At 40.9% G+C, this 23,967-nt stretch overlaps 1 protein-coding gene across 2 annotated transcripts in view; it reads left to right on the forward strand.

Moving 5' to 3' along the window:
- Klhdc1 (kelch domain containing 1) overlaps positions 1-23,967 on the forward strand; it is a 70,290-nt gene that overhangs the window by 2,358 nt on the left and 43,965 nt on the right. For both annotated transcript variants that reach the window (XM_045155062.1, XM_045155063.1), the window contains exon 2: positions 15,553-15,623. In XM_045155062.1, the coding sequence (XP_045010997.1) occupies positions 15,553-15,623 (71 nt within the window). The remainder of the gene's footprint in view (positions 1-15,552; positions 15,624-23,967) is intronic.

Consider the following 23,967-nt stretch of genomic DNA (forward strand, 5'->3'; position numbering starts at 1 on the left):
CAAATACAACAATTTTTTGAGATACGGTCTCACTCTAGTCCAGGCTGACCTGTAATTCATTATGTAAGTCCCTCAAACTCACAGCATTCTTTCTACCTCTGCCTCTGAAGTCCTTCAAGTGGTTTTTTTTTGTTGTTGTTTGTTTGTTTTTTTTGGTTTTTCGAGGTAGGGTTTCACTCTAGCCCAGGACGACCTGGAATTCACTATGTAGTCTCAGGGTGGCCTTGAACTCATGACGATCCTCCTACCTCTGCCTCCGGAGTGCTGGGATTAAAGGCATGCGCTACCACACCCGGCTCTTCAAGTGTTTTTGATGAAAACATAATAATAATGATTGTATGCATGAAACAATTTTGAATGTTTTTGAGCTCTACCACTTGAAGTCTTAGAAGATTTAAACTTTATGTTTGTATCATATTGTGTTGATAATGATATTACAAAAATTAAATGAAAAACTCCAATTAAAGTAATCTTGTGCCAGACATGGTGGTGCATGTCTTTAATCCCAGCACTCGGGAGGCAGAGGTAGGAGGATTGCCATGAGTTCAAGGCCACTGTGGGACTACATAGTAAATTCCAGATCAGCCTGAGCCAGAGGGAGACTACCTCATAAAACCAAAAAACTAAAATAAGTAATAATAATCTTGTAAGACACTATTCACCCTTATTACCCCTAGATTTGGGAGAAAGAGGCAGGAGGATCAGGAGTTCAAGTCCATACTTGGTTACATAGTGAGTTTGAGACTAGGCATGACTACATGAGACTATGTTTCAAAATAACCAAAGTAGTTTAATACCAATATTCATATAATATGTCTTTATAGATTCACTTTAACCCCATAAATGAAGTAGATTAGTATAGAGTTCTCTTCTTAAAAAAAGAAAACTTGGACTGGAGGGATGGCTTAGTGGTTAAGGAGTTTGCCTGCAAAGCCAAAGGACCCATGTTCAGTTCCCCAGAACCCATGTTAGCGAGATGCACAAGGGGCCACACACGTCTGGAGGTCATCTGCAGTGGCTGGAGGCCTTGACACCCCCATTCTGTCTCTCCCACTTTCTCTGTCAAGTAAATAAACATAAAGTATTTTTAAAAAAAGAAAAAAAAATTTGCTAGGCGTGGTGACAACACACACCTTTGTGTGCAGGAAAGCAGAGGTAAGAGGTTCACTATGTGTTAAAGGCCAGCCTGAGACGACATAGTGAATTTCAGGACAGCATGGCCTAACGGGAGACCCTACCTCAAAAAAAAATCACAGTTTTTTTTAACTAAATTAATTAATTTATTTATTGAGGTATGGTCTCACTCTGGCCCAGGCTGACCTGGAATAACTGTGTAGTCTCAGGGTGGCCTCGAACTCTCAGCAATCCTCCTATCTCTGCCTCCCGAGTACTGGGATTAAAGGCATGCACCACCATGCCCAGCCTTTTTTTCTTTCTTCCTCCCTTCCTCCCTTCCTCCCTCCCTCCCTCTCTCACTCTCTCCCTCCCTTCCTTCCTTTTAAATTATTTTTATTTATTTGACAGAGAAAGAGGGAGAGAGAATGGGCGCATCAGGGCCTCCAGCCACTGCAAATGAACTCCAGACGTGTGTGCCCCCTTGTGCATCTGGCTAACATGGGTCCTGGGGAATTGAACCGAGGTCCTTGGGCTTTACAGGCAAGAGCCTTAAGTGCTAAGCCATCTCTCCAGCCTAAATCATAATTTTTTTTGAGGTTGGGTTTCATTTTAGCTCAGTCTGACCTGGAATTCACTATGTAGTTCCAGGCTGACCTTGAACACACGGTGATCCCTCTAACTCTGTCTCCCAAGTGCTGGGACTAGAGGCATGCACCACTATGCCCAGCTCTACATATTTTTGTTTTTTCAGTTTTCTCTGGGATGTCATGCTGCATTTACTCCTGATGCTCTACATATTTTTATTTATCTGCAAGCAGAGGCAGAAGGTATGAGCACACCAGGCCTTAGTGCCACTACAAACAAACTCCAGACACATACACCAATTTTGCATCTGGCTTTATGTGAATACTGAGGAATTAAATCCAGGCTATCACGTTTCGCAAGCAAGTGCCTTTAACTGCTGAGCCAGCTCTCCAGCCCCAGTGTAGAGTTCTTTTTGACCCATAAATGAAATATCTGAATTTTTTTGTGATAGGGTTTCACACTAGCCCAGGCTAGCCTGGAATTTACTATGTGGTCTCAGGCTGGCCTCGAGCTCACAGTGATTCTTCTATCTCTGCCTTCCAAGTGCTGGGATTAAAGGTGTGTACCACCATGCTCAGCTCCTTTTAAAAAATTATTTATTTGAGAGAGAAAGAGACAATGGGTGTGCCAGGTCCTCCAAATACTGCAAGTGAAACTCCAGATACATGTGCCACTTTGTACATCTGGCTTGTGTGGGTACTGGGGAATCGAACCTGGCTCCTTTGGCTTTGCAGGCAAGATCCTTAACCACTAAGCCATCTCTTCAGCTTTCCCCCCTTTAAAAAAATACTTATTGATGAGCTAGACGTGGTGGTGCACGCCTTTAATCCCAGCATTTGGAAGGCAGAGGTAGGAGAATCGCCAAGAGTTCAAGGCCACCCTGAGACTACATGCATAGTTAATTACAGGTCAGCCTGGACCAGAGTGAGACCCTACCTCGAAAAACCAAAAAAATAAAAAATTGGAACCGGCATGGTGGATTAAGAAGTCAGAATCACCTTTAACTTGGCACTTGGGAGGCAGAGAGGTAGAAGGATGGCTGTGAGTTCAAGGCCAGCCTGAGAGTACATAGTGAATTCCAGGTCAGCCTGAGCTAGAGTGAGACCCTACCTCAAAAAAAAGAAAAGAAAAGAAAAGAAAATTATTTATTAAATGTTTTACCTCTTGTTTAATGTTAACAATTGTGTAATTGACAAGATTCCAGTTCTTGGGGTGGCAAAATCGACTACTTCTTTTCCTGCTTATTACTCTAAAAAGCAGAGGTGCTGTAAAGACCATGGAAAATACAACACAGGCTTTCCATCTTGGTCTACTGCTTTTTTTTCCATGTATATTTTTATTTTAAAATTTTTTTTTCTCAATTTTTATTAATATTTTTCCATGATTATAAAAAATATATCATGGTAATACCCTCCCCCCCCCACTTTCCCCTTTGAAATTCCATTCTCCATCATATCCTCTCCCCATCTCAGTCTCTCTTTTATTTTGCTGTCATGATCTTTTCCTCCTCTTATGATGGTCTTGTGTAGGTAGTGTCAGGCACAGTTAGGTCATGGATATCCAGGCCATTTTGTGTCTGGAGGAGCATGTTGTAAGGAGTCCTACCCTTCCTTTGGCTCTTACATTCTTTCCACCACCTCTTCTGCATTAGACCCTGAGCCTTGGAAGGTGCAATTGAGATGTTACTCAGTACTCCACTTCTTTCCAGCACTGTGATACCTTCTGAGTCATCCCAAGGTCACTGCCATCTGAAAAGAGAAGATTTTCTACCCAAAGTGAGAGTAGTGTTAATATAAGGGTATAAATATTAAGAGAAGTGCTTACTGGGCAGTTTGATAAGCATAGTATATACACTTATCCAGATATCAGGAGATGTTACACTCCTAGGGCTCATGACTACCCCTGTTTTAAGTTTTCAGTATCAGGGATATATTCCCCCCCCATGGAGCAAGCCTCCAGTCCAATTGGAGGGCAGTTGGTTTTCACCATGACAGAGGTGCCACTATTGTACCTGTTGGCTCATTTGGCCTGGCTGGCCAATTATAAGGCTTGCAGTGTCCACTGTTGAGTATCTGCACTGGTGCCATCTCTTTCTCCCATTGAACTACATGTAGAATGGCTTCTTCCAGCTTTCTGTCAGCAGTCTACTGCTTTTTAAAGTCCAGGGATTATCAACAGTTAAGTAATGTGGAAGGTATGAGTGGAAGGCAAAGAAAGTGGGAGACAAAACAGGTTATATCAGGAGAAAAAGTAGTAATTTTGGTTGTGGCTTTGAGCAGTGGTTTGCTAAAAGAATCTGGATTCTGGAGGCATTTGAAGAGACAGTCGTTAAGAACCTTGGCCAGATGGTACTATACATTCCAGTCACAATTTTCCTCCTCAGTGCAAACATTGTATATTAAAATTAACTAACATGCATCTTAAACTCAGATGCTCATCTGAAGCATTTGTTTTACTGAATGAGTTTCAAAGAGCAATTTACTTATTTATGAGAGAGAGGGAAAAAAAGAGAATGGGCGCACCAGGGCCTTTCGCCACTGCAAATGAACTCCAGATATATGTGCCACCTTGTGCATCTGGCTTATGTGGGTACTGGGGAATTGAACTTGGGTCTTTAGGCTTATGCAGGCAAATACCTTAACCACTAAGTCATCTCTCCAGACCCTCAAAGAGCAATTGAAAGAGCTGGGATTGTAGCTCACTTGTAAAGTGTTTGCCTACTGTTCATGCCCTGGGTCTGATCCCCAGCTTCCAATAAATCTTCCTTGATAGTTCGTTCCTATAGTCCCAGAATTTGAGAGGTGGAGACAGGAAGGTCAGAAACTCAGGGTAATCTTCAGCCACATAAAGAGTTCAAGACCAAGCCAGGTGTGATGGCACATACCTTTTTCTAGCACATAGGTTTGAGGCCAGGTCAGTCTGGGATAGCATGAGATCCTACTTTGAAAAAAAAAAAAAAAGAAATCATGTATCTGAAATTATCTAAACTGTACATAGTGACTCACACCTATAATCCTAGCACTTTGGAGGCTGAGGCAGGAGGATTGCCATGAGTTCAAGGCCAGCCTGTTTTACATAGTGAGTATAAGACTGCCTGGACTAAAGAGTGAGACCTTGTTTCAAACAAAGAAGGAAGTAACTCTAGAAGTAAAAGTAATACAGAAAAAAGAAGTGTGGTTAGTTCTAATTTGTGCCAGAATGTTTTCTTTTTCTTATTACTATTATTTATTATTATTTTTATTTTTATTTATTTTGTTTTTTCAAAGTAGGATCTTGTTCTAGCCCAGCTGGCCTGGAATTCACTATGTAGTCTCAGAGTGGCCTCAAACTCACAACAATCCTCCTACCTCTGCCTCCCAAATGCTGGGATTAAAGGCATGCACCACCACACCCAGTTTATTCTATATCTTTTCTATATTACTGAAATTCATACAGAAGTTAGTGCTGCTAGTAGAAATGAACATTACATATGACTAGTTTTCCCAGCTTCTGGAGAAAAAGTCAAGTGGTAGATAGTAATTTTATATGTTTATAGATGGTTTGCATTCTTTTATGGCCTTAATTATTCAAATAGTTCTATTTCTCTAACACAAACGATAGTAATACATGTTGATCTGAACTTTTCTTTCGTCTTAAAAATATTTTTTATTTGTTTGAGGGAGAGACAAAGAGGCAGACAGAAAGGATGAGTATGGTTAGGTCAGGGCCTCCTACCACTGCAGACAAGCTCTATATGCATGTGTTACTTTGTGCATCTGGCTTTATGTGGGTCCTGGGGAATTGAACCTAGGCCAGAAGCAAGTATTTTTGGATGCTTTTTTTGGTTTTGTGAGGTAAGGTCTCACACAAACTCAAGATGACCTAGAATTCACTATGTAGTCTCAGGGTGGCCTGGAACTCACAGCAATCCTCCTACCTCTGCCTCCCAGTGCTAGGATTAAAAGCATGTGCCATTATGCCCAACAAGATGCATTTCTTTTTTAACAGAATATTTTTATTTATTTATTTATTTGACAGAGATTAGACCAATAGAGAAAAGAAGAGAGAAAGAATAGGCATGCCAGGGCCTCCAACTACTTCAAACAAACTCCAGTCCAGACACATGCACTACCTTGTGCATTTGGTTTATGTGGGTACTGAGGAATTGAATCTGGGTCCTTTGGCTTTGAGGCAAACACCTTAACCACTAACCCATCTCTCCAGCTATGGAAACAAGTACTTTTAACCAGTGAGCCATCTCTCTAGCCTACGAACTTTCCCTTACAGAAATATCTCCATGACTATAGTAACATGTTTCTATTATAGATATGGACTTGGAGGATTAATTTAGAGAATGCTTGAAAAGGATGATGTTAGGTTTCAATACCAGCTATTAAGACATAATTCTACAATTAAGTCAGTGGTCTTGGTGCAATAGATAGCAACATAGAATGGGGAAAAATATGACATAAACAGCCAAGCATGTAAAACTATTTTGTGGGGCTGGAGAGATGACTTAGCAGTTAAGGCATTTGCCTGCAAAGCCAAAGGATCCCCGTTCAGTTCTCCAGGACCCATGTTAGCCAAAGGCACAAGGTGGCGCACGCATCTGGAGTTCATGGCTGGAGGCCATGGCACACCCATTCTGCCTCTCTCTCATAAATAAACAAATAAATAAAAATTTACTCGGGCCGGGCGTGGTGGCACACGCCTTTAATCCCAGCACTCGGGAGGCAGAGGTAGGAGGATCACCGTGAGTTCGAGGCCACCCTGAGACTACAGAGTGAATTCCAGGTCAGCCTGAGCTAGAGTGGGACCTTACCTCAAAAAAAAAAAAAAAAATTTACTCGGGAGGCAGATGCTCCTCTATGTATCTGGCTTACATGGGTACTTGGGAATCGAACCTGGGTCCTTAAAGCTCCTTAACAGCTTCGACATCTCTCCAGCCCTCCACTTTTTTTTTATTAAGTACAATCTTTGTATGGCAAATGATGTATTGGTACCATCATTTTCCTCCTCTCTGCCCTAGTCCACTGAGGGCTGTCCTCAGTGGGATTGCTGGTATTCACCATGGGATTGTGGGTTATGAGTTGTGAGAGCAGCATTCAGCCATCGTGGGGGAGGGGAGCAATGCCTCTGGATAGTCCCATATTCCCTCCCACCCTGTGGCTCTTACAATCCTCTCACCCTCTCTTCTGCAAAATTTCCTGAGCCACAGAGGGTAGGTTTATTTATTTATTTTTATTATTATTATTTTTGGTTTTTCAAGGTTTTCAAGGTAGTGTCTCCCTTTCGTCCAGACTGACCTGGAATTCACTATGTAGCTAGGATTAAAGGCATGTAGCACTACACCCAGTGGGTATGTTTTGTTTTGGTTTTGTTTTTTGTTTAATCTCTTTTTTAATAAACATTTTATTTATTTATTAGAGAAAGAGAATGAGAAAGGGCATACCAGGTCCTCCAGCCACCGCAAATGAACTTTAGACACATGTGCTACTATGTGTATGTGGTTAATGTGGGACCTGAAGAATTGAACCTGGGTCGTTGGGCTTCACAGGCACATGCCTTAACCACCACTAAGCCATCTCTCCAGCCTGACTTCTTCTTCTTCCTTTTGTTTTTGTTTTTCGAGGTAGGGTTTCACTGTAGCTCAGGCTGACCTAGAATTCATTATGTAGTCTCAGGGTGGCCTGGAACTCAGGGCAATCCTCCTACCTTTGCCTCCTGAGTGCTGGGATTAAAGGCGTGCACCACCACGCCCAGCACAGCCTGACTTCTTAATCTTTTTGTGGTTTTATTACACATGTATCTGTGAACAATGTATTGTTTGGTCTGGGAATTATAATATGTTTTCTGTCATGTCTTTTTTATTTGCATCCTTAGATTTACCTTGCAGAAGAATCAGCTGGCATGAACGTTTTTGTCTATTCCTGTTACTTGGTATCCATTCTGATTCATCAGTGCCTGTCCTAAACACTTCATTAAACACCAACAAATGTTAGTCAGATACTTTTAAAATCATCCTTAGATCTGTTCATTTGAAATGTATCCTGTGTGACATTCTGTTTTGTAAATTGGGATTTATTTGTCCATTCTACTTTTGGTCAATGTTCCCTTTTTTCTACTTTTACCATAAACAATAGTATGATGAGCATTCTTTTTTGCCTTTTTATTTTTTCTCAGTGATCCTCTAACCTCTGCCTCCTGAGTGCTAGGATTAAAGGAGTATACCACCACACCCAGCTAAAAATATGTTTATTTACTTATTTGCAAGTACACACAGACACACACAGAGAGAGAGAGAGAGAGAGAGAGAGAATAGGCAAGCCAGGGCCTCCATCCACCGCAAACTCCAGATGCGTGTACTACCTTGTTCATCTAGCATTATGTGGGTACTAGGGAATTGAACCTGGTTCATTAGGTTTGCAGGTAAGCACTTTAACTCCTGAGCCATCTTGCGAGCCCTGCCTTTTTATTTCTATTTATTTTTTTGAGAGAAAGAGAGAGAGAGAGAGAGAATGGGCATGTCAGGGCCTCTAGCCTCTGCAGATGTACTCCAGATGCGTATCTGGCTTATGTGGGTACTAGGGAGCAACACATAGGTCCTTAGGCTTCACAGGCAAACACCTTAACCATTAAACCATGTGTCTAGCCCTACAATGATCACTCTTAAACATATCCTATTATATGGGCAAGGCATGCATATTCTCTAGGGCATATACCAAAAAATGAAATGCTAGGTACTTTTGCATGCAAATTTGATTGTAGACTATAGACTGTTGCCAAAATATTTTATCAGTTTGTATCCCCACCAGTCTCCTCTGTCTTCAACATCCTTGACAACATTTGATACCATCTGTGCTTGATTTTTTTGCTAATACAGTGAGTGTGACATATTTCTTTTTTTAATATGTGTATATTATATATATATTTTTTTTTTTTAATTTATATTTTTTTTTTTTGGTTTTCCAAGGTAGGGTCTCACTGTATCCCAGGCTGCCCTGGAATTCACTCTGTAGTCTCGGGGTGGCCTCAAACTCACAGCAATCCTCCTTCCTCTGCCTCCTGAGTGCTGGGATTAAAGGCGTGCGCCACCACGCCCGGCCTATATGTGTATATTTTGATTGACAACTTCTATACTTACAGACAACAAACCATGGTATTTCCCTCCTCTACCTTCCCCTCTTCCACTTTCCCCTTCATAACTCTGCTCTCCGTCATATCCCCTCCCTCTCACCATTAGTCTCTCTTGTAATTTGAGTGACATGATATTTCTTAGTGGTTCTTGCTTACATCATTCAGATTACCAATAAGCTTGAATTTCTTTTCATATCTTTATGGACTACTTGTGTCGTCTTTTGTAAAATACTACCACATATATTTTCTGTTGGGCTGTCTTTCTAGCTGATGTGTATGAATTCTTTAAGTATATGGTTAAATGAATTGAAAGTGTCTTTACAGTTTGGAGTTTTGTCTTTGAAACTTGCTGATGGTTCTTTGACCAGAAGTTATAATTTTAATAATTTCAGTAGTTTCCTTAGTGTTTTCTGCATCTTAGGTATCCATTGTTGTCTTCTAAGCAATTTTTAGGTTTTTTGTTTTGTTTTATTTATTTCTGTGTATGTGTGGTACTTTGAATGTATGGCTTCAAAGACTCAGGCTTGAAACATGAGTCTCCAGTGGGCAGATCTCTCCTGGGGAAAGAGGTATGTCACTGGGGGAGGAGAACAGTTTGAAGTTCTAGAGTCTTCCTGCTTCTGGTGTTTGCTGGCTGTTTGGTGGTATCTCTGCTTGGATTTATGGAGGAGAGCCAGCTTCTTCCACGATTGATGGTGTTCCCCTGGAATTTGTAAGCCTGAAATAAACCCCTTCCTCTCATAAGATGCTTTTGGTCAGATGTTGGTTCTAGCAACAAGATGCTAACTGCAACAGTGTGTGTGTTTGTGTGTGTGTGTGTGTGTGTGTGTGTGTGTGTGTGTGTGTGCGTGAGAGAGAGAGAGAGAGAGAGAGAGAGAGGGAGAGGGAGAGGGAGAGAGGTGACAGCGGGGAGAGGGGAGAGACAGTGATAGCATGCAAGCAAGCACAAGCACATGGGCATGCCAAGGCCTCTTGCTGTTGCAAATGAACTCCAGATGCATGTATCCCTGGTACATCTAAGTTTATGTAGATACTGGGAAAAGACCAGCCTACTTTGAAAGCAAGTCTTATTAATTGCTGAGCCATGTCCCCAGACCATTTTTAGTTTTCAGTTTGTTGGTTTTTTCTTTTTTTAAGTTTGTGTAGGTTTTTTTTGTTTGTTTGTTTTGTTTTGTTTTGTTTTTGTTTTTTAAGGTAGGGTCTTACTCTAGCTCAGACTGACCTGGAATTCACTATGTAGTCTCAGGGTGGCCTTGAACTCATGGCGATCCTCCTACCTCTGCCTCCCAAGTGCTGGGATTAAAGGCATGTGCCACGAGGCCCGGGTTAAAAGTATTTTTATTTATATACTTGAGATACAGAAAGAAAATGAGAGAATGGGCATGCCAGGGTCTCCAGCTACTGCAAACAAATTCCAGATGCATGCACCACTTTGTGCATCTGGCTTACGTGTGTCCTAGGGAATGGAACCTTGGTCCTTCAGTTTTACAAGCAAGCACCTAAGCCACTGAGCCATTTCTCCAGCTCCGGGAAGTATCTTTTTAAATATATTATATATTATTGGATTTTTTTTTTTTTTTTTTGTATTTTCAAGGTAGGCTCTCACTCTAGCTCAGACTGACCTGGAATTAACTCACTATGTGGTTTCAGGGTGGCCTCAGACTCATGGTGATCCTCCTACCTTTGCCTCCCAAGTGCTGGGATTAAAGGCATGTGCCACTATGCCTGGCTTATTATTGGATCTTTTTTTTATTATTGAATCTTTTGAACTAATAATATTTTAAGAATTTTTGGATCTGTGTTTATAAATGGACGGGGTAGTGTTCTTTTTATCATTATTATGTGATAGTTGTTATGAGATTGAGTTTTTAAAATATTAAATTTATTTATTCATTTGACAGAGAAAGAAGGGAAGAGAAAGAATGGGCATGTCAGGGCCTCTAGCCACTGCAAATGAACTCCAGACATATGCACCCCTTGTGCATCTGGCTAACATGTGTCCTGGGGAATCAAACCTGGATCCTTTGGCATTGTAGGCAAATGCCTTAACCACTAAGCCACCCCTCCAGCCCCGAGATTGGATTTTTTAAAGCATTTATTTACTCATTTATATGTGTGTACATATGCCAGGCAGGTCTCTTGTTACTGCAGATACCAGATATGTGTACCACTTTTTGCATCTCCCTTTATATGGGTGCTGAGGAATTAAACCTGGGCTGGCAAGCTTTGTAACTTCAAGTAAGCATCTTTAACCACTGAACTATCTCTCCAGTCCCTACTGAGCACATTGGGCTGGAGGGGTAGCTTAGTGGTTAAGGTGTTTGCCTGCAAAGCCAAAGGACACAGGTTCTATTCCCCAAGACCCATGTTAGCCAGATGCACAAGGGAGCGCATGTGTCTGGAGTTTGTTTGCAGTGGCTGGAGGCCCTGGTGCACCCATTGTCTCTCCCCCTCTCTCTGTGTCAAATAAGTAAAATAAAATATTTTAAATATCCTTAAATTGATTCTTTAAGCTTGCTATTTTGAATTATTCAGCAGATTCTTTTTAATGCTAATAAGGTATAAAATTTTATGTGAGATAGACAAGTTTCTAGAGATCTATAACTTACCAATTTAACACCAATAGAAAACATGAATTGCCCTTTAACACAAAATAAATATGTAATTCTGAACCTTTTCAAAAAGGAAACTAGATCCAATTGACTTCATTAGGCACTTGAGTAAACATTTATAAAGGAAATACTGGGCTGGAGAAATGGCTTAGTGGTTAAGTGCTTGCCTGTGAAGCCTAAGGACCTCTGGTTCGAGGCTCGATTCCCCAGGACCCACATAAGTCAGATGCACAAGAGGGAGCACTTCTCTGGAGTTCATTTGCAGTGGCTAGAAGCCCTGATGTGCCCATTCTCTCTCTCTCTCCTTCCCTATCTGCCTGTTTCTATCTCTGTCTGTCCCTCTCAAATAAATTAAAAATAAAACAAAAAAATTATAAAGGAAATATCACCAATAATAAAATTAAAACACCAATGCCACTTCCTAGTCTATGGCTTGTCTTTAATTAAAGTATCAAATTTAGTTGTTCCTTTATTTCTTAAGAATGGGTAGTATGCTCACAGGAATAAAAGATATGAAAGATGCTGACAATGGGAGTGTATGTCTATAATTCTAGAACTTGGGATGTAGAGGTAGGAGGATCTGAGTTTAAGGCCAACATGGGCTACACAGGGAGACCCTGCCTCAGAACACAACACAAGGCTGGAGAGATGGCTCAGAGGTCAAGAGACTTGCCTGCAAAATCTAAGGACCTGAGTTTGATTTCCCAGTATTCACATAAGCCAGATGCACAAGTGCCTGAAGTTCGTTTGCAGTGGCTAGAGGTATTGGCATCCCCATTCTTTCACTCTAGCTGCCTCTTTTTTTAATTTTATTTTTAATTTTTTGAGGTAGTGCCTTGCTGTAGTCCAGGCTGAACTGGAATTCACTATGTAGTGGCCTTCAGGATGTCCTTGAACTCATGGCAATCCTCCTACCTCTGCATCCCGAGTGCTGGGATTAAAGGTGTATGTCACCACACCCGTCTGCCTCTTCTTAAAAAATAAAATAATATATGTGTATGTATGTGTATGTGTATGTGTATGTGTGAATACACACACACACACACAAACCTGGGTTGGCAGTCTTTGCAAGCAAGTGCCTTTAACTGCAGAGCCATCTCCCCAGCCCTCTACCTTATCATGATTATTTTTTGAGGTAGGGTCTTGCTATATATAGCCCAGGCTAACCTAGAATTCACTGTGTACCCTCAGAGTGGCCTCAAACTCATGGCAATCCTCCAACCTCAGCCTCGTTACTGCTGAGATTAAAGGTTTGTGCCACCACATCTTTTATTGACTACTTCCATAATTGTAAACAATATCCCATGGTAATTCCCTCCCTATCCCCATTTTCCCCTTTGAAACTCCACTCTCCATCATATCCCCTCCCCTCTCAATCAATCTTTTATTTTGATGTCATGATCTTTTCCTCCTATTATGATAGTCTTGTGTAGGTAGTGTCAGGCACTGTGAGGTCATGGATATCCAGGCCATTTTGTGTCTGAAGGAGCATGTTGTAAGGATTTGTACCCTTCCTTTGGTTCTTACATTCTTTCTGCCACCTCTTCTGCAATCGACCCTGAGCCTTGGAAGGTTGATAGAAATATTGCAGTGCTGAGCACTGCACTTCTGTCACTTCTTCTCAGCACCATGTTGCCTTCTGAGTCATCCCAACGTCACTGCCATCTGAAAAGAGAAGCTTCTCTAACCAAAAGTAAGAGTAGCATCAATATATGGTTATGAGCATTAAGAGAAGTGCTTAGTGGGCAGTTTGGTGAGATAGAATATACATTTAACCAGACTGCAGCAGATGTTACACCCCTAGGGCTCATGACTACCCCTGTTGTAGGTTTTCAGTATTATTCAGTAGATTTTTTTTTTTCTTGAAGTAGGATCTGTCTGTAGTCCAGGCTGACCTGGAATTCACTATGTAGTCTTAGGGTGGCCTAGCAATTCACAGTGATCCTTCCACCTCTGCCTCCGGAGTGCTGGGATTAAAGCTGTGTGCCACCATACCCGGCTATTCAGTAGATTCTTAAAAATTATAACAGAGAGCCGGGCGTGGTGGCGCACACCTTTAATCCCAGCACTCGGGAGGCAGAGGTAGGAGGATCGCCGTGAGTTCAAGGCCATCCTGAGACTATAGTCGATTCCAGGTCAGCCTGGACCAAAGTGAGACCCTACCTCGAAAAACCAAAAAAAAAAAAAAAAAAATTATAACAGAAGGCTGGAGGGATGTCTTAGCACTTAAGGTGTTTGCCTGCAAAGCCAGGGGACCCACGTTGGCCAGATGCACAAGGGAGTGCATACGTCTGGAGTTAGTTTGCAGTGGCTGGAGGCCCTGGTATACCCATTCTCTCTCTCTCTTTCTCTCTCAAAATAAATAAATAAAAATAAAAATATTAAAAGAATCATGACAGATGGCTGGAGAGATAGCTCAGCTATTAAGGCACTTGCCTGCAAAGCCTAACCACCCAGGTTCAGTTCCCCAGTACACATGTAAAGATGGATAGAAGAGGTGGCACATGCATATGGAGTCCATTTGCAGCAGCTAGAAGCCCTGGTGCACCCATTCTCTCTCTGTGTCCCCTTGCAAATAAATAAAAATAAAATTTTAAAAATCATGACAGATTAATGTAAAAATTTGTTTTAATTCATAAGTTTTGTTGTTTTCAGTGCTGTCTCTCTAGTCCCTATAGGATACTTAAGTTTGTTATTGTTGTTGTTTGTGGGGGGGGCAGGTACTGGGATTAAAAGCGTGTGCCACCATGCCCGGTGAGATCATTGTATTATTCTTAATGCTCATCATTACTGTCAGAATTTGTTATTTGTGGGCTTGGGGAGATGGCTCACCAGTTAAAGGTGCTTGCTTGCAAAGCCTATAAGCCTGGGTTCAATTACCCAGCCATCCACATAAAGCCAGATAGGCATTCAATTACAGCAGTAAGATATCTAGAGCACTCATCCATACACACATATATGAAAATAAATAATTTTTAAAAAAGAATGTTCTAGGGCTGGAGAGATGACTTAGTGGTTAAGGTGCTTGCCTACAAAGCCAAAGGACCCAGGTTTCATTCCCCAGATGCATCTGGACTTTGTTTGCAGTTGCTAGAGGCCGTGGTGTGTCCATTCTCTCTACCTTTTTTCCTTCTCTCTCTCTCAAATAAATAAAGTTTAAAAAAGTTTGTTTGTTTGTTTGGTTTGATTTTTCAAGGTAGGGTCTTGATGATCTGGAATTCAGTCTATATTCTCAGAGTGGCCTTGAATTCATGGCGATCCTCCTACCTCAGCCTCCCAAGTGCTGGGATTAAAGGTGTGTGCCACTACACCCAGCTAAAAGAACTTTTTTTTTTTTGTTAAATTTTTTTATTATTTATTTGAGAGTGACACAGAGAGAAAGTGAGAGAGAGAGAGAGAGAGAGAGAGAATGGGCACGCCAGGGCCTCCAGCCACTACAAACAAACTCCAGACACGTGTGCCCCCTTGCACATCTGGCTAACGTGGGTCCTGGGGAATTGAGCCTCGAACTGGGGTCCTTTGGCTTCACAGGCAAGCGCTTAACCGCTAAGCCATCTCTCCAGCCCAAAGAAGGTTTATTTTTGTTTGGTTTGGTTTTTCAAGGTAGGGTTCCCCTCTAGCCCAGGCTAACCTGGAATTCACTATGTAGTTTCAGGGTGGCCTCGAACTCACAGACTTACAGCAATCCTCATCTCTGCCTCTTGAGTACTGGGGTTAAAAGCATGTGCCACCATTCTCAGCTGCTTTTTTTTTAAAGAATGAAGCCATGCCCGGCAAAATTTTTAAAAAGTTTCAGGTCAGTCTGGGCTAAAGTGAGACCCTATCTCAAAAAAAAAGAAAAAAATTATTGGTGAGAGAGAGGCTGATAGAGAGAATGGGCATGCCAGGGACTTCTGCCGTTGCAAACGAACTGCAGACATTTGTGCTGCCTTGTGTATTAGCTTATGTGGGTCTTCGGGAATCGAACCTGGGTCCTTTGCCTTTTCAGGCAAGCACCTTAATTGCTAAGCCATCTATCCATCCCAATTTCAGTTTTTCTCACCCTGAGAAACTACTTGTTACTATGTAATTGAAAAATATAATTTGAAAAACACAATTTTATGTTTTGTGTTCTGTTTTTCAGTCTATTGAAGACAATGAAGTGTATTTACCTAATGATGAAATCTGGACCTATGATATTGATAGTGGGCTGTGGTAAGTAATTTTAAATTATAGAATGTCCAGTCCTGCTAACTTACTAATGTTTACATAGACTATAAGAAGTTTCAGACCACATTTTGTTTTTTGTTTTTTTTGAGGTAGGGTCTCTGGCTCAGGCTGACCTGGAATTCACTATGTAGCCTCAGGGTGGCCTCGAACTCACGGAGATCCTCCTACCACTGCCTCCCGAGTGCTGGGATTAAAGGCGTGCACCACCTCGCCCGGCCTGAGACCACATTTTTAATGTACCACAACATTTATGAAGTTCTTGTCTATTTTTTTTTGTTGTTGTTGTTTTGTTTTTGAGGTAAGGGATCACTGTAGCCCAGGCAGACTTGAAACTCACTCTGTAGTTCCAAGCTGACCTCAAACTCATATCAGTTCTTTTATCTCAGCCTCCTAAGTGCTAGGACTAAAGGTGTGAGCTACCATATCCTGGCCTCCTTTTCTTTTAATGTTCTGTGGCTCTGTCCCTACTCCCTTCCCCTCTTCATTCTTTTGTTTTTATTTTTAAAATTTATTTAGGAGGGAGGGAGGGAGGGAGGGAGGGAGAGAGAGAGAGAAAGAAAGAGAGAGAGAGAGAGAGAGAGAGAGAGGGAGAATGGGTGTTCCAAGGCCTTTAGCACTGCAAACAAACAAACTCCAGACACATGTACTACCATGTGCATCTGGCTTACATGGGTCGTGGGGAATCAAACCTGGGTCCTTTGGCTTTGCAGCAAGTGCCTTAACTGCTAAACCATCTCTCCAGCCTTCATCTTCATTCTTTGTCTCTTACCATTCTTCTCAAAAGCAGCACACTGTTTCTGAAAACGGTCTTACTTTACTGATTTCCACTTCTGGTAACATGTATCATAATTTTTTGATATTTTTTCCCCCTCTTAGTAGGTTGAAAGGTCTTTATCCTTGATTTTAGAATTTTGCTATTTTTTGGTTTTTTTTAGACAGGGATCACCGTGTAGCCCAACCTGCTTCACTCTCCTCATTGCTAGGATTACAGGTGCATGCTACCATACCTGGCTATGACTACATTTTTAACTTATTATTATTATTATTATTATTATTATTATTATTATTTTGGTTTTTTGAGGTAGGGTTCTCACTCTGGCTCAGGCTGACCTGGAATTTACTATATAGTGTCAGGGTGGCCTTGAACCCACAGAGATCCTCCTACCTCTGCCTCTTGAGTGCTGGGATTAAAGGCATGCACCACCACACCCGGCTTATGACTACATTTTAAATGTGATTGGCAGTAATACTTTACACTAAAAGAGCACTCAGGGACAGTAAAAGGATTTTATTATTTATTTATTTGAGAGAGAGAGGAGAAAGCATGCGTTTTTACTACAACTGTAAATGAGTTTGAGATACATATAACACTTTGTACATCTGGTTTATGTGGGATAATTTTGAATCAAATATCAGGCTTTGAAAACAAGTGCCTTCAATCATTGAGCCATCTCCTCAGCCTTAAAAGGATATTTTTCTTTTTAATTTTTTTTTTTCGAGGTAGGGTCTCACTCTGGCCCAGACTGACCTGGATTCACTATGGAGTCTCAGGGTAGCCTTGAACTCACGGTGATCCTCCTACCTCTGCCTCCTGAGTGCTGGGATTAAAGGCATGCACCACCACGTCTGGCTTAATTTTTTTTTATTAACAACTTCCATGATTATAAGCAATATCCCATGGTAATGCTCTCCCTTCTCCCACTTTCCCCTTTGAAACTCCATTCTCCATTATATTCCCTCCCCCTCTCAATCAACCTCTCTTTTATTTTGATGTCATGATCTTTTCCTCCTATTATTATAGTCTTGTGTAGGTAATATCAGGCACTGTGAGGTTAGAGGTATCCAGGCCATTTTGTGCCGGCGGGAAGCATGTTTTAAGGAGTCCTACCATTCCTTTGGCTCTTACATTCTTTCTGCCACTGCTTCCACAATGGACTCTGAACCTTGAAAGGTGTGATAGAGATATTGCAGTTCCTATCACTCCTGTCACTTCTTTCCAGCACCATGATGCCTTCTGAGTCATCGGAAGGTCACTGCCATCTGAAAAGAGAAGGGTCTTTAACAAAAGTGAGAGTAGCATTAATATATAAGAATGAACATTAAGAGAAGTGCTTACTGGGCAATTTGATGAGCATAGTATAGACATTAAGCCAGACAGCAGCAGACATTACAACCCTAGGACTCATGACTACCCCTGTTTTAAGTTTTCAGTGTCAGGGATGTATTCCCTCCCATGTAGCGGGCCTCCAGTCCAATTATAGGGCAGTTGGTTTCCACCATGACAGATGTGCCACTATAGCACCTGTTGGCTCATTTGGCCTGGCTGGCAAAATATAAGGCTTGCAGTGTCCACTGGCAAGTATCTTCACTGGTGATTTCTCTCTCCCATTGAACTGCAGGCAGAATGGCTTCTTCCAGCTTTCTGTCAGCTGGTCTACATGGGGGAGGTTATCAGTTAATTTCCAGCAGGATTTCTCAGTGGCCTTGCAGCTCAAGTATGTGGAGTCTTCAGCAATAGAGTCTTACCATCTATTCTTGGTGGGAAAGCAAGGGTCTCAGCAATGACCTGTAATGTTTGGGGGCATCAGGGACCTCTCTGCCAACAACTCAGTGGAAGTTATTCCATCCCTGACACTGAAAATTGTCTAGCAACAATCTACAGCTCCTAAGTGTTCCATTGCCCAAAAAAGTAAGTTTCTATGTGATTTATTTATATCTTCGAAGATTTTGAATAGCCCTCCCTCCACCTTTCCTTTACTCAGTCTCTTCCCCTGACCTCACTTGGGCCTCTACACCCCCATTAATCTATTCTTCTACTTACATATGTATAATACCATCCTATTAAGTACCCCCCTCTCTTCCTTTCTCTTCACTTTATATCTATGTTCTAGCTTACAGGCCTTTGGTAATGAGTTTTCTTCTATTTACACAGAAGTCCAGCTATCTGTAGCTAGGATCCATATATAAGAGAGAACATGTGACATTTGGCTTTCTGGGCCTGGGTTACCTCATTTAGTATAATCCTTTTCAGATCCATTCATTTTCCTACAAATTGCGTAACTCCATTTTTCTTTACTGCTGAGTAGAACTCCATTGTATAAATGTGCTATATCTTCATTATCCACTCATCAGTTGAAGGACATCTAAGCTGGTTCCATTTCCCAGCTATTGTGAATTGAGCAGTAATAAACATGGTTGCACCAGTATCTCTAAGGTAATGAGGTGAGTCTTTAGGATATATGCCTAGGAGTGCTATAGCTTGGTTATATGGTAGATCTATTTTTAGCTATCTTAGGAACCTCCACACTGATTTGCACAGTGGCTGGACCAGATTGCATTCCCACCAACAGTGTAGAAGGGTTCCTCTTTTTCCACATCCTCACCAGCATTTATGGTCATTTGTTTTCATGATGGTAGCCAATCTGACAGGAGTGAGATAGAATCTCAGCATAGTTTTAATCTGCATTTCCCTGATGACTAGGGATATAGAACAGGACACTCCTTGAGCACTCAGGCCCCTTCTAAAGAGTCTACATTCTTCTTGTTGCCCCAGTGTAGTTCAGCTAGTCCAGTCTCAAAGGCTGTAATCTTTCAGTTGCAGCTGAACAGGCAACAGTTCACCCAAAGGTTTTTCTTTCTGTGCCATATCCCCCTGCACACACCAGTTCATTACTACGCAAAGCAACCCCACACAACTTCTCAGGACACAGGCATAAGAGCAAGCTTCTCACACAAACTGCTAGCCCAGTCCAAGCAAAGCTCTTTCTCACCCTCATAAGCCAAACCTCACAGTCCATAGTTCTTACTGCATTCAGGTCTTGCAGCTCAGACCAGAATAGTCCATCAAGCTGTCCTTACAGCACTGCAAGGCATCTCTTAGGCCAAGGTTTCAACTCCTTCCACTTTCCTCTTGAAAATCAGCTACAAAAGGCTGAAGCCACATAGTCAGGTGTCTAGCAGCAATCCCACTCCTTGGTACCACTTTACTGTTGCACTCCGGTTCACATTGCTGTTAGAAATCACCCAACCAAGAGCAGTTTCTTGGAAAAAGAGATTTATTTTGGCTTACAGGCTCGAGGGAAAGCTCCACAATGGCAGGGGAAAATGATGGCATGAGCAGAGGGTGGACATCACCCCCTGGCCAACATAAGGTGGACCACAGCAATAGGAGGGTATGCCATACACTGGCATGGGGTGACTGGCTATTAAGCCCATAAGCCTGCCCCTAACAATACACTCCCTCCAGGAGGCATTAATTCCCAAATATCCATCAGCTGGGAACCTAGCATTCAGAACACCTAAGTTTATGGGGGACACCTGAATCAAACCACCACATATGCCATGTGTATTTCTTCTTTTGAGAACTCTCTATTTAGTTCCATAGCCAATTCTTTTTTTTTTTTTAATTATTTATTTATTTATTTATTTGAGAGCGACAGACACAGAAAGACAGAGGGAGAGAGAGAGAATGGGCGTGCCAGGGCTTCCAGCCTCTGCAAACAAACTCCAGACGCGTGCGCCCCCTTGTGCATCTGGCTAACGTGGGACCTGGGGAACCGAGCCTCGAACCGGGGTCCTTAGGCTTCACAGGCAAGCGCTTAACCGCTAAGCCATCTCTCCAGCCCCCATAGCCAATTCTTAATTGGCATGTTTGATTTCTTATTATTTAATTTTTTGAGTTCTTTGTATATCCTAGATATTAATCCTCTATCAGATGTATAGCTGGCAAAAAATTTTTTCCCATTCTATAGGTTTCCTCTTTGCTTTATTCACCATGCCCTTTGCCGTACAAAATCTTTGTAATTTCGTGAGGTCCCAGCAATTGGAGTTATATTCAGGAAGTATGTGCAAAGAGTAGTATATTGAAGGGTTTCCCCTACTTTTTCCTCTAGCAGTTTCAGAGTTTCCGGTCTGATGTTAAGGTCTTTATTTCATTTGGGCTTAATTCTTGTACATGGAGAGAGAGAAGAATCTATTTTCATCCTTCTACAGATATATATCCAGTTTTCCCAGCACCATTTGCTGAAGAGGCTGTCTTTTCTCCAATGAATATTTTTGGCATTTTTGTTGAAGATCAGGTGGCTGTAGCTACCCAGACTTACATCTGGGTCCTCTATTCTGCTCCATTGATCTACATATCTGCTTTTGTGCCAGTACAATGTAGTTTTTGTTACTATGGCTCTGTAATATAGGTTAAAATCAGGTATGGTGATACCACCAGCCTTATTTTTGTTGCTCAGTATATTTTAGATATTTGAGATTTTTTGTGATTCCAAATGAATTTTTGGATTGTTTTTTCTATTTCCATGAAGAATGCCATTGAAATTTTGATGGAGATTGCATTAAATGTGTAGATTGCTTTTGGTAAGATTGCCATTTTCACAATATTGATTCTTCCAATCCAGGAACAAGGGATGTTTTTTCATTTCCTAGTGTTTTCTGCAATTTCTCACTTGAGTGTCTTATAGTTTTCATTGTAGAGATCCTTTACTTCCTTGGTTAGGTTTATCCCAAGGTACTTTATTTTTTTGATGCAATTGTGAATGGGAGTGATTCTCTGATTTCTTCCTCTGTGTGTTTGTTGTTAGCATACAGGAATGCTACTGATTTCTGTGCATTTATTTTGTATCCTGCTACGTGGCTGTATGTGTTTATCAGCTCTAACAGTTTGCCAGTAGAGTCTTTAGGGTCCTTTATGTATAGAATCATGTCATCTGCAAATAATGATAACTTGATCTGTTCCTTTCCAATTGTATCCCTTTTATGTGTGTCTCTTGACTTATTGCTATGGCTAAGACTTCCAGAACTATATTAAATTAAAGTGGGGACAGTAGACACCCTTGTCTTGTTCCTGATTTTAGTGGAAAAGCTTCCAGTTTTTCCCCATTAGTAACATGTTGGCTGTAGGCTTGTCATAAATAGCCTTTATTATATTGAAATATGTTCCTTCTATTCCCAGTCTCTGTAGGACTTTTATCATGAAGGGATGTTGGATTTTGTCAAATGCTTTCTCTGCATCTAATGAGATGACCATGTGATTTTTGTCCTTCAGTCCATTTATGTAATGTATTAGATTTATCGATTTGTGTATGTTGAACCATCCCTGCATCCTTGGGATAAAGCCTACTTGGGCAGAGTAAATGATCTTTCTGACATATTCTTTTTTTGTTTTTGTTTTTTTGAGGTAGGGTCTCACTCCGGCCCAGGCTTACCTGTAATTAACTATGCAGTCTCAGGGTGGCCTCGATCTCACAGCGATCCTCCTACCTCTGCCTCCTGAGTGCTGGGATTAAAGGCGTGCACCACCATGCCCAGACATTCTTGTATTCTGTTTGTCAATATTTTGTTGAGAATGTTTGCATCTATGCTTATGAGGGAGATTGGTCTCTATATTTCTTTTTATGTTCTATCTTTGCCTGGTTTTGGTAGCAGGGTGATGCTGGCTTCATAGAAGGAGTTTGGTAGGATTCCTTTTTTTTTCCTATTTTATGGAAAAGCTTAGGAAGCAATGGTGTTAGTTCCTCCCTGAAAGTCTGGTAAAATTCACCAGTGAATTTATCTGGGCCTGAACTTTTTATTTATTTATTTATTTATTTAATTTTTATTAACATTTTCCATGATTATAAAAAAAATATCCTATGGTAATACCCTCTCTCCCCCCACCCTGGACATTTTTTAGTTGGTAGATTTTTAATAACTGCTTGGATCTCCATACTTGTTATAGGTCTATTTAGGTGATTAATCTCATATTGCTTTAATTTAGGTAGGTCTTATAAATCAAGGAAATCATCCATTTCTTGCAGATTTCCATACTTAGTTGAATATATGTTTTTGTAGTATGTCCCTATGATTTTTTGAATTTCTCTGGTATCTGTTGTGATGCTTCCATTTTCATCTCTAATTTTATTAATTTGTCTCTCTCTCTCTCTCTCTTTTTTTTTTTTTGGTCAGATTTGCTAAGGTTTTATCAATTTCATTTATCCTTTCAAAGAACCTATTCTTTGTTTCATTGATTCTTTGGATTGTTGTTTCGGTCTCTATTTCATTAATTTCTGCCCTAATCTTTATTATTCTTCCCATCTACTGATTTTGGGTTTGCCTTGTTCTTCTTTTTTCAAGGCTTTAAGTTGAAACATTAGGTCATTTACTTGCGACCTTTCTAATTTCTTAATATAGGCACTTAAAGCTATAAATTTTCTTCTTAGGACTACCTTCATTGTATCCCAAAGGTTTTGGTATGTTGTGTTCTCATTATCATTTGACTCTATGAATTTTTTGATTTCTTTCTTGATTTCTTCATTGACCTATTCATCATTTAGTAGTGTATTGTTTAGTTTCCATGACTTTGTGTATGCTGTATAGCTTTTCTTGCTATTGATTGTAGTTTGATTCCATTGTGGTCAGATAGAATGCAAAGAATTATTTCAATTTTCCTGTATTTGTTAAGATTTGCTTTGTATCCTAATATATGGTCTATTTTAGAGAATGTTCCATGTACTGCTGAAAAGAATGTATATTCTGCAGCATTTGGATGAAATGTCCTGTATATATCTATTAGGTCCATTTGTTCTATGACCTTATTTAACCCAGATGTTTCTTTGTTTATTTTTTGCAGGGATGACCTGTCACTCTATGAGAGTAGGGTGTTAAAGTCACCCACTACTACTGTGTTTGGGGTGATCTGTGACCTTAGTTCTAATAGTGTTTGTTTGATGAATTTGGGAGCTATGTTAGGTGCATGTATGTTTAGGATTATAATGTCTTCCTGGTGGAGTGTGCCTTTAGTCAATATAAAGTGACCTTTCTTATCTTTCATAACTAATGTTGGTCTGAAGTCTACCTTGTCAGATATTAGGATAGTAACTCTCACTTGTTTTCTGGTCTCATTTGCTTGAAACACCATTTTCTAACCTTTCCCCCTAAGATAGTGCCCATCCTTTATAGAAAGATGAGTTTCTTGAAGGCAACAAATTTATGGATCCTGCTTTTTTAAAAAATTATTTATTTATTTGAGAGCGACAGACACAGAGAGGAAGACAGAGGGAGAGAGAGAGAATAGGTGCACCAGGGCTTCCAGCCTCTGCAAACAAACTCCAGACGCGTGCATCCCCTTGTTCATCTGGCTAACGTGGGACCTGGGGAACCAAGCCTCGAACCGGGGTCCTTAGGCTTCACAGGCAAGCGCTTAACTGCTAAGCCATCTCTCTAGCCCGGATCCTGCTTTTTAACCCAGTCTGCAAACCTATGTCTTTTGGTTGGGGCATTGAGGCTATTGATATTAAGAGATATTATTGAAAGGTGTGTATTTATTTTTGCCATTTTTGTAGTT

This window comes from Jaculus jaculus, chromosome 7 (assembly GCF_020740685.1).
Source record: "Jaculus jaculus isolate mJacJac1 chromosome 7, mJacJac1.mat.Y.cur, whole genome shotgun sequence".
Lineage (NCBI taxonomy): Eukaryota > Metazoa > Chordata > Mammalia > Rodentia > Dipodidae > Jaculus > Jaculus jaculus.